The 18,478-nt window shown below is 34.2% G+C and overlaps 1 protein-coding gene across 4 annotated transcripts in view; it reads right to left on the bottom strand.

Annotated features, from left to right (window-relative positions):
• Window positions 1-18,478, bottom strand: part of LOC121872383 (serine/threonine-protein kinase 11-interacting protein-like) — a 62,478-nt gene that overhangs the window by 4,597 nt on the left and 39,403 nt on the right. For all 4 annotated transcript variants that reach the window (XM_042375137.1, XM_042375149.1, XM_042375151.1 and 1 more), the window contains 6 exons: window positions 17,223-17,395; window positions 14,707-14,804; window positions 7,636-7,808; window positions 6,829-6,978; window positions 6,440-6,588; window positions 5,265-5,423 (listed from right to left, as the gene is read on the bottom strand). In XM_042375137.1, coding sequence (XP_042231071.1) covers window positions 5,265-5,423; window positions 6,440-6,588; window positions 6,829-6,978; window positions 7,636-7,808; window positions 14,707-14,804; window positions 17,223-17,395 — 902 coding nt within the window. The remainder of the gene's footprint in view (window positions 1-5,264; window positions 5,424-6,439; window positions 6,589-6,828; window positions 6,979-7,635; window positions 7,809-14,706; window positions 14,805-17,222; window positions 17,396-18,478) is intronic.

Here is an 18,478-nt window from a genome sequence, read left to right as displayed (position 1 = left end):
AAAACGTACGAATTAAATCTGTGTAAATCAAGAGAGAGGTGACAGTACAAGTAACGTCTAATTACATATTACTATACAGTACATTTTTAATAAGATTAGAAAGTGTTTTATTTATTGCTGTTCAGTATTTATACGATTAATTATGCGTTCCTGTACCTTTTCAATCAGATTTACCAAAAAATGTAACTTAACATGACTGGCCTAATACCTACCCCTCATTACTTTAATTAATTTGGGAAAAATTGCCGAGGTATTTGCATAATTGTTATAGGTACAGACTTTAGGAATAGAACCCATACGAATAACAAGGACTCCCTGTATAATGCACATTATCAGTAATGTTAACTAATTCAGCCTTTTTATATAATAATAGTTGGCTAAATGCTGCATATAATAAAACAAAAGTCATTCTTCGGTAACTATAGCACAGTGAAGTGAAACAGTAAATGAAGCTACTGTACCCGAATTAAAAACACCCAGATCAATTTATATATTTTTTCAGGTTTTATTTCTGGCATTTGCACATAAATACATAACAGTATAGTACTAATATAAACAGCTCAAGTAACATGTAATTTCCATCTAAAAAAAAAAAAAAAAAAAAAATTATATATAATATATATATATATATATATATATATATATATATATATATATATATATATATATATATATATATATATATATATATATATATATATATATATATATATATATATATATATATATATATATATATGCTCATGGGCCGTGGGTTGAATCCTGGCGGGTTGAGGTGTTGATATATATATATATATATATATATATATATATATATATATATATATATATATATATATATATATATATGTATGTATATGTATATATATATATATATATATATATATATATATATATATATATATATATATATATATATATATATATATATATATATATATATATATATATATATATATATATATATATATATATATATATATATATATACTTTTTTTTTTGTGAAATATGAAGTACAGGTTATACCTCTCTAGTCCGGAAACTCCTGTGGTCCGGAACGATTTTAGTTTGTCCAATAGGTAGATAGGCAGCTTTTTTTTCTTTTTTTTTTTACTTATCTGAATTATTATTATTATTACAGGAGTATTAAATTTTTGCCCCTCAGGCCTCAATGTGGGTCAGTAACCTATGCCCGGGTGGGCTAATCCCCGTAAAAAAAAATAACAACAAAGCCGCGGGAAATTAAGGTTTGTTTACATCCGGCAGTTCGGCTGCTCTCTCTCTCTCTCTCTCTCTCTCTGCTTGTCTATACAGAGTACAACATTTAACCCTTCAATATATATGAGCAGTAATTAAGTGTTGCTTTCATATTCTTATGTAGAGTAATGACGATATGTTTTCACGTGTGCGCACTTACATAAGCGCAGTCTCACTTTTTTTTCCATTAATGGTTAGCGACTTATATTGTTCCAATTATTAACATTAAATAACATTACAGGTACTTCAAACAGCTATATTATTTTTTTACATTAATTTTACTGCAGCTACAATCAGGGTCTTATTTTCTTCAGTTTTATATGTAGAACCAATCAGTCACTGGTTTTGTAAGCTTTAACATAAACAATGCCGGCAACCATCTCGTCTTCTCGTGTGTTTTATATTCCACGTATTATTAATAAATTGTATTGTTAATTTTGCACACACAAACATTAATTCAATAAAAACAAATTCAGAAACATTAATTAAAATATATATGAACAGTAAATAAGTGTTTCTTTCATATTCTTATGTAAAGTAATGACGATATGTTTTCACGTGTGCGCACTTACATATGCGATCTCTCTTTTTTCTTTACCATTATCGTTAGCTACTTCTATTGTTCCATTTATTAACATTAAATAACATTACTTAAAACAACCATATTAATTTTATTACAGCTACAACCAGTCTTATTTTCTTCAGTTTTATATGTAGAACCAGTCAGTCACTGGTTTTGTAATCAACGAAAACAATGCTGTGTCATTTCCTCGTGTGTTTTAATATTCTACGTAATATTAATGAATTGTATTGCTCATTTTGCACACATAAACATTAATTCAATAAAAAAGACATTCAGTAGTAAACAAAAATGAATCTTTTGTATACAAGAGAAATGACGCTGTTTACACGATTATGCACGTCGTCTGCACGTTGGCGGGCCGTTCAAACCCGTCGAAATTCAAGTTTCCGCCGTCAAAATTTTTATTTATTTTTTTTTGTGTGTGTGTTCCAATAAAGTACGTTGAATTAAAAACTCGCAAAATTTGAGAAGCTACTATACGACATTTAACCCTTCAATATGTCTTAAAAGAGACCATGATGCAGAGAAAGTGGTGCTAGTGCTTCCAGGCATAAGCATAAGTCACTATCTATCCAGGAAAAGGGTGAATTTCCATGATCCGGCAATTTCCATGCTCAGGCACCGGTCAGGTCACGAGGTTGCCGGACTAGAGAGGTACAACCTGTATATGCATTTTTACATGCAAAATTGTAAATTATTTGTTCCTGTTATTTTTCATAAACTGAAAATGGGCTAAACATAATTTAATTGTCTTGTGTTTAACCTTGTGATTTGTTAAATTATGTTAGGAGCTGTTGTTACAGAAAATAATTTTGTTTGTTTCCCTTAGGATCAACAAATTTCAGGCTAGCTGCCCCACATTTACTCTTAAATGACAGATATTAAAAGTGCTGCAGTGTCCAGTAAGTACAAGCATTATAAAATTCTTGATAAAACATATTAAAACTTTTTATTTGAATTGGCAATTTTTGTAAAACAGTGTATTTATTACTCGGATCTGAAATACACAGAATGGTTTACTAATAATGATTAGATATAAAAATATTACTCAAACTGCAATGTACCAGAAAATACCACTTATCATACCCAATTATTCAAGTACAGACATTAGCTTGCTGGGATAGTACAGTATGTACAATGCCATACCATCATCATAGCAAATAACTATAGGTATTCATAATCATTATCTTATCTAAGGCACTGTAGTACAGAGTACTTCTGTTATGTAAAATGCTTTCCTTTTTAAAGATATGAATGCGTACTATATTTATTTTGCAGCTTTTGCAATTTTTTTCTATGTATTTGATGATCAAGTTTCTTGTATAATAATCCAAGGTAATACTGACTTGCTATACTGTATCAAACTGATAACAATACAGGATGGAGTGACTCAAACTAAGCTTCAAATTTAAAAGAATACCAAGTAATGACTATGAAGGTGTTGTAATGGTACAGTATTTAACATATGCTGTACATGTACTGTACAGGTATACCCTGAAAACCGACGTCCTTTTAACCAACGATTACATATTGGGGAAATACCCTGCAAGTTTCGTTGATATCTGACAATTTCAGAAGGAGTGGCAGAGCTATTTTGAGTTTGGTAGACAGTGGTATGGTGCAAATTCTTGCCACGATAGGGCTCTGTGCACTGCCTCTGACTCATTCCCGTCCCTCTGCACTTGTTTACACTTATCATGTGTCTCCAACTTCATGTTTCTACGTTCTTTCCAACTTCGCGTGTTAAGCAATCATGCATAAATGCCCCAGTGATAGTTATTCTTGTGCTGCCCCAGCTTGATGTGATGTGAAAAGGCATAATAAGAGTGGTGATGGACCAGCAAAGATTGGTAGAGACTTGAACTTGTCACCCTAAACTTTCTCTACCATCCTAAATACAGATAAATAACAGTCTCAATTTATGCTTTACATTCCTTATTTAATGCTTACTATGATTGCTTTATGTCTGCTTTATTTTCTTGCTTGACAATGTGCACGACAGAGATATATCAAGGGTAGATGAGTTTTTGAAAGGTGGCCGGGCCCTAATCCCCTGAATTTGATATATTCTTATGGAATTAATTGCTTTTATGACCATTGTTTCACTCATCAACAAATTTTCACAGTTCCTACATCTGTTGGTTATTGGGGTATACCTGTACAGTACAGTACTTGGATTTCATTAAAAAAAAAAAAAAAACCTGTAAGACCATTAACAAGCAACTGTTCTTGTTTCTTAATGATATTATGTACAGTTGCTTCCAGATGAATGTACCACAGCTCGGGGTATGAGATGGGGCAGCACAGCGCATTAGTCAGGGCTGAATGCATGGGAGTGAAATTATCCTGTTTGTTAAAAGATACAAACAATAATGGAGGTAAAAAGATAAATTAACCCTGTAATACATGTTATAAAGCATTGTTGTGTAGCCAGCAAACAGAGTATTCCACGGTTTCACGCCCATGACTACTACGCTGTGTTGCCGTGTCTCTTACCCAAGCCCTCACTCACTCCCAGACCGTGGTATGTTCATCTGGAGGCAACTGTACATATACAACAAGGAAGTATACATTTAAAAAAGAAGTACCCTGTATATGAAAATTAACATATTTAGGGTATGCATGCACACAAACAGGAAATCTATCCTTTAAACCAGTACAGTAAAATCCGACACTAAGAGTAATGTATCAGAATCAGAATACCACAGCTTCAAGTCCACAAATGGAGGGCTGATTATTATGGTTAATTTTTGGTATGAGAATAAAGTAAATGATTGTGAATACTGTACAATACTGTGTTATAAAACAGGAGGAGAAAGATTGTATACTTGTGATGTACAGGTGCTGGTATTTTAAGTATGGAAGACAGGCACTTAATGAGAAGTATAAATTTCATTTCATTTATTTAACCTTTATTATATAAGTAAATTATGCCATGTTCAATATACAGTGGCCATAAATTACCTGACCCATTTTAAACTTAATAACCTTCAAAATATTAGATAGAACATAATAAAGCACTTGTGGAAGTCTGCTAAGACAAGAAACAAGACTTGAGCCAATCATCAAGCATAATAAAACAGGCATGTTCTACCTAAAATGTTTTTGTGGATACAGTATTAAGTTTTAAATTGGGTCAGATAACTTATGGACACCCTGTCCTTGTAGATTTCAGTAAGCTACAAAATTTATCTTAAAGGATATTTATCTGTCATCATATGTTAGTGAGAAAAAAGCAGTAAGATATTAATGTGGTCTTGTATGCTCCATAAGCATAAATAATAAATACTGGAAGAAATGCAAAATGATCTGATACAAATATATAAACTAATGTCACATTTTATTAAATATATTGTTTATATCAACAGGTCATGTCTTATGCTACTCTTAAGGTCTGATTTTGGCTACATTTATGGTATGTCACCTGAAGATCAACACTGAAGAGTTGTGTCCAAGGGGTTCGTATGGCCTGGATAATGTGGCAAGCTGCAACAGATGATGCAACGTGAAGATCCCATGATGTCTCACTTCCTGTTACTTCATCCATAAACTGTAGGGCAACATGACTCTCACTATGCACTTCCTGTGAATGAGATGTAATATACGTGTAAAATCTCAAAAACATAACTAATTTAACCTCTATTTTTCTCTACAGCAGGCATGGGATACCCACGGCCCGAACCATGTCTTTGTGCAGCCCACAAATTTATTTAAAATTTCTATTTAATGTGGCCTGCAGTTCACCTGAGACATCCAAGACTCACCCCTTAGTCACCCAAAAAGAAAAATCAATAGAACCTAAAGGTGCAATTTTAACAAATCTCATATATCAGTATATATGACTTTTCCAACCTAACTTAACATCCTGGCTATATAGCCTGTAGTCTGCCCAGCCGGGAATTCCTGGCAAAGTAGCTACAGGGTACTTCCAATTAATTTAACTGGCGCACACTATCCATCATGTTGAATAAGATAAATTTTAGTTCATCATTCTAGAATTTTGTAAGCTAACAGTCTCAGCACATTTTCTGTTGTACAAGAATATGTAATGCTGATTCATTTTGAATTATTGAGGCCCATGGAAATTTACATTATTTCCCCAAATAAAAATCTAGTATATCACCCATAAATTGTACCTTAATCCATACAAAAATCACTCTTTAAGCAGAAAATGATCATTTGAGTATTCTGGTAGAAGAGCTGTAAACAATTCTGAAATACAGATAGGTCTCACAAATTTGTGCTGACTGGTATACACTGTAGCCAAATTTCCAAAAGGCATGGAATTTTGTGGAGTAAACATTAAAAACATAAAAAAATGTGATGATCATTGCCAAAGAAATAAATTTAATTGTAGGACTCCTTAATACCCTTTGTGACTCCTTAGGACCTCTCAGCACTTTTTTTTTTAATTCAGAAATTAATGTATTTAATTACTTTGGTTCACCCAGGAAAAAAAATTACCCTTGAGTTGTTAGGGTTGCAATATGAATGAAAAATTTCCAAATCATTAAGCCTTTTTTTTATATTAGATTCTTATTCAGTATGTTGAGGATTACCTATACTGTACAGCACAGTAGTTTTGAGGCTTTTACTTACAATAGCTGTAATGTCAGATATTTTCTGTGCAAGATTTAACTGGAGCTTGGACTCTGGTGTTGGGGGTAAGTACCACTCCAGGTCAGCATAGAACAACAGCAGGTCAGTTTCAGTGATGGCCAGAAACTGACTTTCACTGCATCCACCATCTGGTAGAAAAGGGTGATACTATATATTTATGCTAAATTGTTATTAAAATATCTAAAATTCGTGTACTTCTCTGAATATGCAATTACACATTATACTACATATTATAAACGATAGGCATTACAGAATTCAACATATGTTTGAAAAGAATAAAATTCACTGATACTAGATGCTGAAACAGAAGTGGTATGCACTTGTGCTAAGATTTTCCACTTCCACAACAAGAACCCTTATGTACTCACCAAGGAGTAAGGAGACAATAGCAAATATAGAAGGAGTGGTTTCCTCTCCTGTAGATTCTACTGCTTCTTGGATATGTTGCATAAGGACTTCTTCCTGGGATGGGCTGCATTCCCCTATGGTTGGGTTGATCCCACATTCATCTAATAGTTCTATAGCAAAGAATTGAATTGCATTATGAATATCATTGGTACCAAGAATGACAATGAAACGCTTAGAATTATGGAGACATTTGCATATGTAAAAGCTAATAAATAGAAGTTACTGCACAATGATGTATGTTTTCACCTGTATATTGACTTACCAGGTACCTTTATGAGATGCTTCTGGTCCCTGATGAAAGATGTAATAAAATAAAATAAAATATGATGAATAAATTAAGAATTTCCATTACTTTTTGATGAAACTGATCAACATAAATCCATGATATTCTTAATGGAAAAGACAAATCTCATGTGTGACAATTTTTTCTTTTTAAGAAAACAATGTAAGACCATGGCTAAATTCTAACAGCAAATAAAATTTGTTGAACTTGAGCTTGTTGTAATGTGCAAAATGTTTTTGATAACATAGGTAGAAAGAGGTATGATTGCCACAAATAAGTGAAGTTTGTACTGTACAAGGTAAATCCTGTCATTAGTGGAAAAATATGAACAATCAGCATACCATTAAAGGTAATAAATGGTAATAATAAATTTAATATGATTATGAAATTCAGTTATCAAAATTAAAACATATAAATAGATATACCACCAATACATCAATTTAAACACAAATATTTACAATCTACATGATACTTTATTACATACCGCTAAAAAAATTGAAGAAGCAATTTGCTCGATGAGAGTCAGCCAGTGATATCATCAAGATTGTATCAGCTAGAGAGAGTGCCAGACCTTGTCGTTGGTACAAACTATGGATTGTACCAACATCTGACAAGTTGTATGAGGAACACAATTCTAGCCATGCCTGGGGGCTGTCACTAAAAAATACAAAAGTTGTTCATAGTTATCCCTACTATTTTTCAAGTACTACAGTGCTATCATACCTCTCATAACAGACGAGATACGTTCTTGAGGCTGATCCCTTAGGTGAAATATCCATTAAAAGAAACCATTATAACATGGTGCTTATGGAGATAAGTTCTTGCTAATCGCATAATTAGTCAAAATGATAAATAACTCCCTCTATATACTTGTACTACTATTTTCTAAGAGAATGATTAAATGTTCCAAAATAGTACGCAAACATTATAACAAAAGTTGCAGTTACTCAGAAATACACGTGATTTTCCACCACCTCCTCCGTATGAAAAGTAAGCATTAAGCAACAAGCAAACCACTTCAGCACAACAATAATAAAACAACAAAAATGGCTTTCACATGTGACAATGCTTAACTTTTACATTCCATTGAAGACTTTGTTAACATCAATAATAAATTAAACTAAATTTAATAAGTAACCACCGCTGCTGCACTCCTACAGTGCACCTATTCTTCCCACCTGACACTCACCTGCTGAATCCTTCATATCACTTTCATTTTCATGTCCATAGTAATGACTTTCCTGGGCACCTTGGCTAGTTTACCAACAAACACACTTGCAGACCATTTCCCAGACATAATGGGCATAAAATGTTTACAAGCACACTCAGATAGCAAATATGTGAAGAGACCTACAGCGATGCAATGGACATGAATATTGACAGGCTACAGTTTACATTTTGAGATGATTGCTGATTGGCTTAGAGGATGTAGACAACAAAGATGGCAGTGGACTATACTGTTGGTTATTTTTCACTGTTTGATTGATTTATTCCTGAATAAAACTATAATTACCCTATTAAACAGTATTTATTAAATGAATATTTTTTCTATCCGTTAAACAAATTTTTGGGGGATTAGTCTCTGTGAAAAGAGGTATGATAGTAATTAATTCTTGCTGTTTTACTCAATCACACTACAATTACATTTAAGTTTTGCTATTATAGCCAAAGAAAAAAAATCATGCCAATGTGTGTACAATTAAAGACAAAAGTCGTGTCGCAATTTTGTCCTTAGATTAAATATAACTCATGAAAGATTATGAGAGCCCTACCACAAGGCAGAGCGCACCAAAAGTTCAGCCCTTCGGCATATGTTTTCACCAAATTTCACGACACGACTTTTGTCTTTCATTGTACATGACTGTACTGAATAGTGAAACAGCATGGGAAATGGGACAGTAGTCATCCTAGTGTAGTCCAAATATCATGGATGGTTCATATATGGGAGAATTTTTTTTTTTTAACTATACAGGTTGTACCTCTCTAGTGCGGCATTCTGTGGTCCGGAACGATTTTAGTTTGTCCAATAGGTAGATAGCCAGCTCTTTTTTTTTTTTTTTTTTCCCTTCTCTGAATTATTATTATTATTACAGGAGTATTAAATTTTTGCCCCTCAGGCCCCAATGTGGGTCAGTGACCTATGCCCGGGTGGGCTAATCCCCTTATAAAAAAACAAAAAGCCGCGGGAAATTAAGGTTTGTTTACATCCGGCAGTTCGACTGCTCTCTCTCTATCTCTCTCTCTCTCTCTCTGCTTGTCTATACAGAGCACAACATTTAACCCTTCAATATATATGAGCAGTAAACAAGTGTTGCTTTCATATTCTTATGTAGAGTAATGACGATATATTTTCACATGTGCGCACTTACATACGAGCAGTCTCACTTTTTTTTTTACCATTAATGGTTAGCTACTTATATTGTTCCATTTATTAACATTAAATAACATTACAGGTACTTCAAGCAACCATATTCATTTTTTACATTAATTTTACTACAGCTAAACTCAGGGTCTTATTTTCTTCAGTTTTATATGCAGAACCAATCAGTCACTGGTTTCGTAAGCTTTAACATAAACAATGCCGGCAGCGGTCTCGTCTCCTAATATTCCACGTATTATTAATAAATTGTATTGTTAATTTTGCACACACGTACATTAATTCAATAAAAACAAATTCAGAAACATTAATTAAAATATATATGAACAGTAAACAAGTGTTGCTTTCATACTCTTATGTAAAGTAATGACGATATGTTTTCACGTGTGCGCATGCGCACTTACATATGCGATCTCTCTTTTTCTTTACCATTATCGTTAGCTACTTCTATTGTTCCATTTATTAACATTAAATAACATTACTTAAAACAACCATATTAGTTTTACTACAGCTACAACCAAGGTCTTATTTTCTTCAGTTTTATATGTAGAACCAGTCAGATACTGCTTTTGTAATCAACGAAAACAATGCTGTGTCATTTCCTCATGTGTTTTAATTTTCTACGTATTATTAATGAATTGTATTGCTCATTTTGCACACATAAACATTAATTCAATAAAAAAGACATTCAGTAATAAACAATAATGAATCTTTTGTACATAAGAGAAATGACGCTGTTTACACGATTATGCACGTCGTCTGCACGTTGGCGGGCCGTTCAAACCCGTCGAAATTCAAGTTTCCGCCGTCAAAATTTTTATTTATTTATTTTTTTGTGTGTTCCAATAAAATACATTAAGAATTAAAAACTCGCGAAATTTGAGAAGCTACTATACGACATTTAACCCTTCAATATGTCTTCAAAGAGACCATGACGCAGAGAAAGTGGTGCTAGTGCTTCCAGGCATAAGCACAAGTCACTATCTATCCAGGAAAAGGGTGAATTTCCATGGTCCGGCAATTTCCATGGTCCGGCACCGGTCAGGTCCCGAGGTTGCCGAACTAGAGAGGTACAACCTGTAGTATGTTTTTTCCCAGCTGAGAAGAGATGCCCTGCCCCCTTCTCAAGAGTTACAGCTGATTGGCTGTTGTAAATCTGCCCAATTTCGTCCTGAAGTAATAATGTATTTTGCATAATGTAGTACCTGTATTACTGTACGTAGTTTGTCTTAGTATGCCTTACTGTGGGTAAAAATAAGTATATATTAAATGCTTCCTCCAAAAGTGTAAATTTGCTACCAGAGTTTAACAGTTAATTCATGTATAAGATTTCTGATAAACTTCCTATGCGCTCATGTTTGAAATAATGAATATATGTATTTTTAGATAATTTAGCTAAATATCTTTCTCGTCATAAACGGTCATCCGAACGATTATCAATAAACTCATTTGGAAGTACAGTAAATCCTCAAATAACAACGGTAGTGTGTCCTCCAATATTGCAGTGCAAGGTGAATCATCGTATCGCAAATCATTAATTACCATTAAAATAAAGCAATAATAATGAGATGCGTTCCCAAGTGTGACCTTTTCATATCTTTTGTGTGGCTTTTTATCTTCTTTTCCCCGAAAACAATACAATTAATAAAAATTGCAAACTATATTCTTTAAATAATGTTTCTGAATGCACCTTATACAATATAAATGAATAATATGGTCACACAAGAGGAGATGGGACGCCATTGTTTTCGTTTGTGTTTACAGCCGGGAGTCCGGGACGATAGTGCTACACGAGAAAATTAAGAAAATAAGACCCTAGTCGTAGCTGTAGTAAAATTAATGAAAATAAAAGAATATACAGTGAACCCTCACTTTACGCGGTCAATTGAACCCACGGAGGCCCGCGTAAAGCGAGAAACGTGTAAAGTGAACAACATAACATATGGGATTAAATGAAATAGAGACCGGCTGACCCCAAAACTCCACTTTTTCCGAAACAATACCTATGTTCTAGTAAAAATAACATCTTAATTTTATGATGGTACATGCACACAATTAATACTTAAGAAAAATAGAGAAATACAGTCGCCAAGTTAATGTCCATTCAAATAATGGACTCAACTCCCTCCCCCTCTTCTCACACTCCTGGCTCTTCCCTCTCTGAGAAATGTTTGGGGGAAAAACCACTAGATTTTAAGGTATAGTAATAAATAATACCTCAAACTAAAGTTAGGATAATATAATTGACATTGCTGGATTCCTTGTAAGACCATGAATATTTTGAATATAAATGTCATATATTTTGCACAAAAGATAACATATTTACTCAGAGTAAACAAAATACTTAAGAGTAGATCTAAAATTTGTATGTCTAATGCAAAATCTATGATGTTTATATTCAAAATGATCATCAAATTGTAAGAATTCCAGCAATGTAAATTATATTCTGGCCGGGTAATTTGTATGAATTTTATGAGCTAAAACAAATACCTCAGTTAATAAAAAAAAAATATATTCTTCACAACACTATCTGTCAATCAAAGTACCCCACCTTGCCTCCCCCCCTCTTCCAACCGCGCCAGATGGTCGGTTGGTCCCTCCCTCCCCCCCACCCCCCACCAACCCTCCCTACCAGACAAATGTGTGGGAGAAACCAGAATATTTACCTTTTTAGTAATAAATAATACCTCACACTAAAGTTAGGATAATATAATTGACATTGCTGGATTCCTTGCAAGACCAGGAATATTTTGAATACCTGTATACACTTCATATATTTTGCACAAAAGATAACATATTTGCTCTGAGTAAACAAAATACTTGCATTAGATCTAAAATTTGTATGTCAAATGTCTATGATGCTTATATTCAAAATGATCATCAAATTGTAAGAATTCCAGCAATGTAAATTATATTCTGGCCAGATAATTTGTATGAATTTTATGAGCTAAATAAAAAAATTATACTTCACCCGCGTATATGAGTAGATGCACCGCGTAAAGTGGGAATTCCGGTTCTGGTAGGGTACCGCGTAAACGTGTAAAGTGGGACCGCATAAAGCGAGGGTTGACTGTATTTGTTTTAAGTAATGTTATTTAATGTTAATAAATGGAACAATAGAAGTAGCTAACCACTAATGGTAAAGAAGAAAAAATAGTGAGATGGATTGGGAACGCCAACATATATGTGCGCATTTAAGGATACCATGTCATTTATCTTTTTAAGAATATGTACAAAAGATTCATTATTGTTTATTACTGAATATGTAATTGATTGAATTAATCTAAATATATACGAAATGAACATACAATTCATTAATACGTAGAATATTAAAACACACAAGAGGATAAGAGAAGGCATTGTTGTCAATGTTTACACCCATAATGCCAGTTATCCACCTGAAACTGAAGAAAGTAAGACCCTGGTTGTTGTCGTAGTAAAATTACCAGGTAATGTAAAAAAAATATGTATGTTTTAATTAATGTTATTTAATGTACAGTAGAAGTAACCACTGATATTAAAGAAAAAAGTGAGACTGATAGTGGAACTCCAATGTATACGTGCGTACTCAAGGAAACATAGTCATTTATCTTAAGAATATGTACAAAAGATTTATTATTGTTTTTTACTGCCTATGTATTTGATTGAATTAATGTTTATATAAGTGAAATGAACAATGCAATTCATTCATAATACGTAGAATATTAAAACACACATGAGGAGACAAGACGGCATTGTTTTCGTGAGTGACGATGGTTCTACATAAGAAACTGAAGAAAATAAGACCCTGGTTGTAGCTGTAGTGAACTTAATGTAAAAAAATTGAATACCTGTATATATGTTTTAAGTAATGTTATTTAATGATAATAAATGGAACACTAGAAGTAGCTAACCACTAATGGTAAAGAAATAAGGTGAGAAGATTGGGAACGCCAACGTATGTACAGTAAGTGCGTACATATGAAAACATATCGTCATTTCTCTACATATGAATATGAAAGCAACACTTATTTACTGTTCATATATTTTTTAATAATATTTATGAATGTAAAACATAAATTCTACTCACCAATGGTGGTAAAGTCTAAAACGTAAGGACAGCCAATAAATATTGTGCGAGTTTTTACTCAGATGACGAAGTCATCAGGTTCAACTCTGGCTGAAGCTGTAGGTTCAACTCTGGTTGAAGCTGTGACTTTCCATAGAGCTGTTGCTGAAACTGTTACTGAACCTGAATTTGTTGTTGAAGCTGCTTATGATGCTGAATTTGATGGTTTAGGCCTTCGAATAATTAAGCTGTCGAAAGAACCTTGCACAGCTGTTTTCTTTTCTCATTATACATCTTTATGTAGAGGTCATTTGCATTTATTTAAATTTTAATGCTTTTTTCTGTTAATGGATCCACTTCAGAAAATATGTTCATTGCTTGCTCCATATAATATCCACAGACCTCTCACCTTTTTCATATTGTTTTAACACATCTAGTTTCTTGGCTAAGTTTATACACTTTCTATTAGCTTTTGAAACAACACTACCATCACTTGCTCATGTTGAATAGGGATGCAAAAATGCTGCAAGAAACCCAAGAAGTTTTTCTCCTTTTCCTGCTTATATACGTTAAGACAAAGGGCCTGCCAGCTGTGATTGTTTATACTAGTGATGCTAGCGTCACCACTAACAAGCCCGGCAGCCTCCGTGCGCAAGGCGTTTTTTTTTATAATATCAGGAATAAGTCATTATTTATACGAAAATGTAATTTTTGTTTTTTAATTTTGTCTTAAATATGAAGAAAATCATGATGTAAATTGAATTGGGTCCTAAATTAACCAGGGTCTTAGATATGGACATTTGTTAGTTGGACCGTCGTTATTGGAGGATTTATTATACAATACATCATTACTTCAGGACAAAATTGGACAGATTTGCAACAGCCAATTAGCTATAACTCTAGAGGAGGGGGCGGGGCATCTCTTCTCAGCTTGGAAAAACGTACTATAGGACTGGAGTCCCCCAAAATACATAAAAAGAAGTACAAATCACTAAAAACAATTTCAATATAAAAAGTCATTGGCTACTCATGAATGGGTTTTGTAACTTTTTTTTTACTTAATCTGTTTTTATTATGTAACAAGAGAAAATAGTAAAATAACATAATAACAAAATTTTCAATATACTTACTCTTCTTGAGCAACAATTTCTAATATGTATAATTTCTTGTTTGAGATGACAAGAAGACCTTGGAACTCTCTCCTCCCCCCTTTAATTAACAGTACAGCCTGGTGAAAAATACATAAATAATATTAATGACAACTTTTTTCTCAGAGGCATACATGCCTCTTCCTACTGCAAAGCCAAGTGGTCGGATTAGGGTTGAATTCCATTCTTAGGATTCAAGCGTTAAGAGAGTTACCCCACTCTCTTGACAGGGTGCTAGCTAGACCATTAAGGTTCCAACATTGGCATGTGCACCCAATGGTGCACTCGATTTATTGTAGAGTACACAGGAGCAAGTGTGGAAGGAAGAAGCACAACTCTCTACCATTCACTCATGGAACAAACACTCTACCAACTCACATAAATACAAAAAGTGATTTTATTGAGTGAGTAACCACTCTAATATGATATAAAGGGCAATCATATTTCAAGTGCCTTAGATCATTCATTCTTCTTTGATCTCAATATTAAAGGTGCTTCCATTTCCATAATTCTGTTCAAACAGATAACACATCTTCTAAATATCAAAATATAGCTCCCCTTGCCCTTTTATATCTTACATGATTTATTTGTATACAGTAAGATCTCATATTTCGCGCGATTTCACTTTGCGTTTTTGAATTTCGCAAGCACTACCTAATGTAACCAAGTCTTATATTTGGCGAAAAATACTGAGAATTTTGTGAGATCTAGCCAGCTGAATGCGAGATCCAGCAAGCTGAATGCTGGCCACCGTCTTGAATGACGTCACAGCCCTCATACCAGCTACAGTCATATCTGCTACAACACGTGTTTTGTCAACGCGAATTGGTTGTAACGCGATTGACGAATAGGGGAACGGTGTCTGTAAAACGCAAAATTTTGCATGCGAATGTTGGCTATAGCACGACTCCATCCTCAACGTTTTAAGCGTGGTGCGGGGTTATGCAATGTTTACAGTTCACGTTCGACATCACATGTTCAATTGATTCGTATCTTTTGTTTGTGAAGTGTTTTTTGAGAGGTATTCTGTAAATTTTGTTCTCGTTTTGCAAAATTACCTGTTACTCATAAATGCTGTATGAAAAGAATAAGTAAAGAGAATGTTTCGCAGTGAGGACTAATAACGGTTTACACCAGCGCTCTCTGTTTACATCACGTGATCAGTTGAATTGCGAGGTTTCCGTCAATTGCTCCGTGATTTTTGTGGTTTTCTCCAATTTTGTTGTGTTAGCGCGTTGTAGCCCGCGCCATCCTAGCGACCGCCCAGCTGCTATTGTGTGCTTTTTTGGGTGGTGCTACCACCTGTCGAGTCAAGATAAATGGCCTCTACCTCTGCTGGGGGTCCTAGTAGTGCTGTTGAGGGTGGGACAGACCCACCTAAGCCGCCAAATAAGGAAAAGGAGAAGCGGGACTATCATAAGGGAGTTAAATTTGCCAAGTACTCAATGCAGGATAAGCAGCGTGTGATTAAATTACTTGAGGAAGGCCTAAAAACTAGTTTCCGGAAAGCACAAACAGGTCAATAAAGGCAGAATTTGTATAATTTGGAGGCTATAAATGGGAAAAATCAGAGGTTGATGTAGAGTGGCCTGTCTATATTGTTATTTTTTCCATTAGTTTATTGTATCTGCATATGGCAAATTTGAATTTGGCACAATTTTTCAAGTCTATATTACTCACAAAATACAAGATCTTACTGTAATCAAAAGGGCCGACAGCATTCTTCTTAAAATTTTACCAAAGAAAGTCTACTGGTATGACTAGGGTAACTGATGGATGACCAAGGACCCCCAAAAATGGAAAATATTCAAAACCTGTTTAATCTCAGTCCCAAGGGTCCTGGATTTGAGGGTCTATACCTGTACAATACTTTAGTTCTATAACTGAAGTTATTAGTCAACAGACATTTTATACTGATAGCATTAAAATCAAACAAGTTTATACAGTAGTCCCTCGCCAACCATGAATTTGCCATTCGCAGTTTGTACCCTGTACACCATTTCATTATTTCACTAACCGCAGCATTGAATTTCGAGTACACAGTTTAGCGCGGTGTCATTTTCCCTCCGTGTTCCAATGTATTCATTCACGCAGCATCCCATCACTACTCCCACCATGCTCTCCCAGTCTTGTCATCGCACACTGTGCAGACATATTTTACTGCTCCGTACACTGGATACAGTATTTATTACATATTTTCTACCATAATAACATTGATTTTGCCTCTAACTATGGCCCCTAAGCATGCATTGAGTGTTATTGACAAAGGTGAGAAGAAAGTGAAGAGGGCAAGGAATATATTTACAGTACTTTAGAAAAGAAAGTTGAAGTATTCGATAGACTAGCACAAGGCAAGAGCGTAGTGTCAGTGGGGGTAAATGAACCCTCGATTTGTACAATTAAGAAAAGTGAGGCCACAATATGAGCTAGTGTTGCTGGTGGCACATCATAAAGTGTAGAGTGTAACAGTTTGATATAATGCTTAAATTGATCCTTACCTTAACCAGCCCCAAAAGCTGTTCTCCTGGTTCATGGAAGAGCAGAACTTCACAGTAAAGTTTAAGGCGATGATCCACATCAGCAAAGTCTTCATATGAGTATCGGATAGGATTTGAAATTCTCTCAATACCCTCTACTTCTTCAACTTCCTCCCACCAAAGCCAGTAGTAGCCTAAAAATATGATTATATAACAACACCTGGTATTACAATATGTATCTTTCAATTAATATGTCTTAAAACATTATACAAAAAAATACCACAACAATAGCAATAATTTCTTTTTCATTCTTACAAACCCTTTCTTATTTAATGTAAAGTGATGAAAATCAAGAGTAAGTACACTCTCCCTTCAATCAATATTCTTCATTATTATTGCTTTAACAAATGTGTTCTTCTATGGTTATTCCTCCTCCACAATAAGACCATAAATATCTATCTAGTTTTAACCCCATAACTTCACACATACTAACATCACTTATCAGTAGTACATCCATCCCTATTAACCACTTGATACCTTGATCTCTGATCAATGATGCACAACTGCTGTTTCCTGGACAGCCATTTCCTTGATTTTACTACATTTTATAAAAAATTAAATCAACTGAATATTTATCCCCAGCTTATTTCACCTTATGATTAAACACCCTAGAGCTAACCTAACCTAATCCCCCACAGTAGCATTAGTGTGTTTAAATTATTTTTACTGTTGTAATAGATGTGTTCTGCTATAGTACTCCCCTTATACACTAATGCCATGCCATCAGGTTTATCTTTATCCCATCACACATCTATATAACTTAATACCATACCCTCTTATCATTTCTGTACATTGCTGCTGCAAAATTAACATCAAATTTGATGAATGTGAACATCAAAATAAAGTACTATGTTAAGTGAGTCAGTGTCAAGGCCATCCCCTCAAAGAGCAGCTCCCAAGGGTAGTAAGGTGTCAGTGATGATGCAGAATGCAATGAGTTTAACATTGATTAAAAACACCCATAAATGAAGTAGAAGGCATGTAAACTGCCTCTACAACTTAAATTAGGAGGATGCACCAAATCCAATACAGTAAGACCCCGGTTAGCATTACCCTGTAGCGTGGGGTGCTGTTTCGTTATCGCACTCTTGCTTGCATTTTGGAGCTCTAGGGAAAAAAACAAAAAACAAACAAAAGTAGTCAAATGTCATGAATCTGAACACTCACCACACACAAAGAGCAGCTCTCTTTGTTTTTATGCACTCGGCCAATCAGTG

The sequence above is a fragment of the Homarus americanus genome, unplaced genomic scaffold (genome assembly GCF_018991925.1).
Source record: "Homarus americanus isolate GMGI-L3 unplaced genomic scaffold, GMGI_Hamer_2.0 scaffold55640, whole genome shotgun sequence".
NCBI classification, from domain to species: domain Eukaryota; kingdom Metazoa; phylum Arthropoda; class Malacostraca; order Decapoda; family Nephropidae; genus Homarus; species Homarus americanus.
This window is presented reverse-complemented; position numbering and strand designations above follow the sequence as displayed.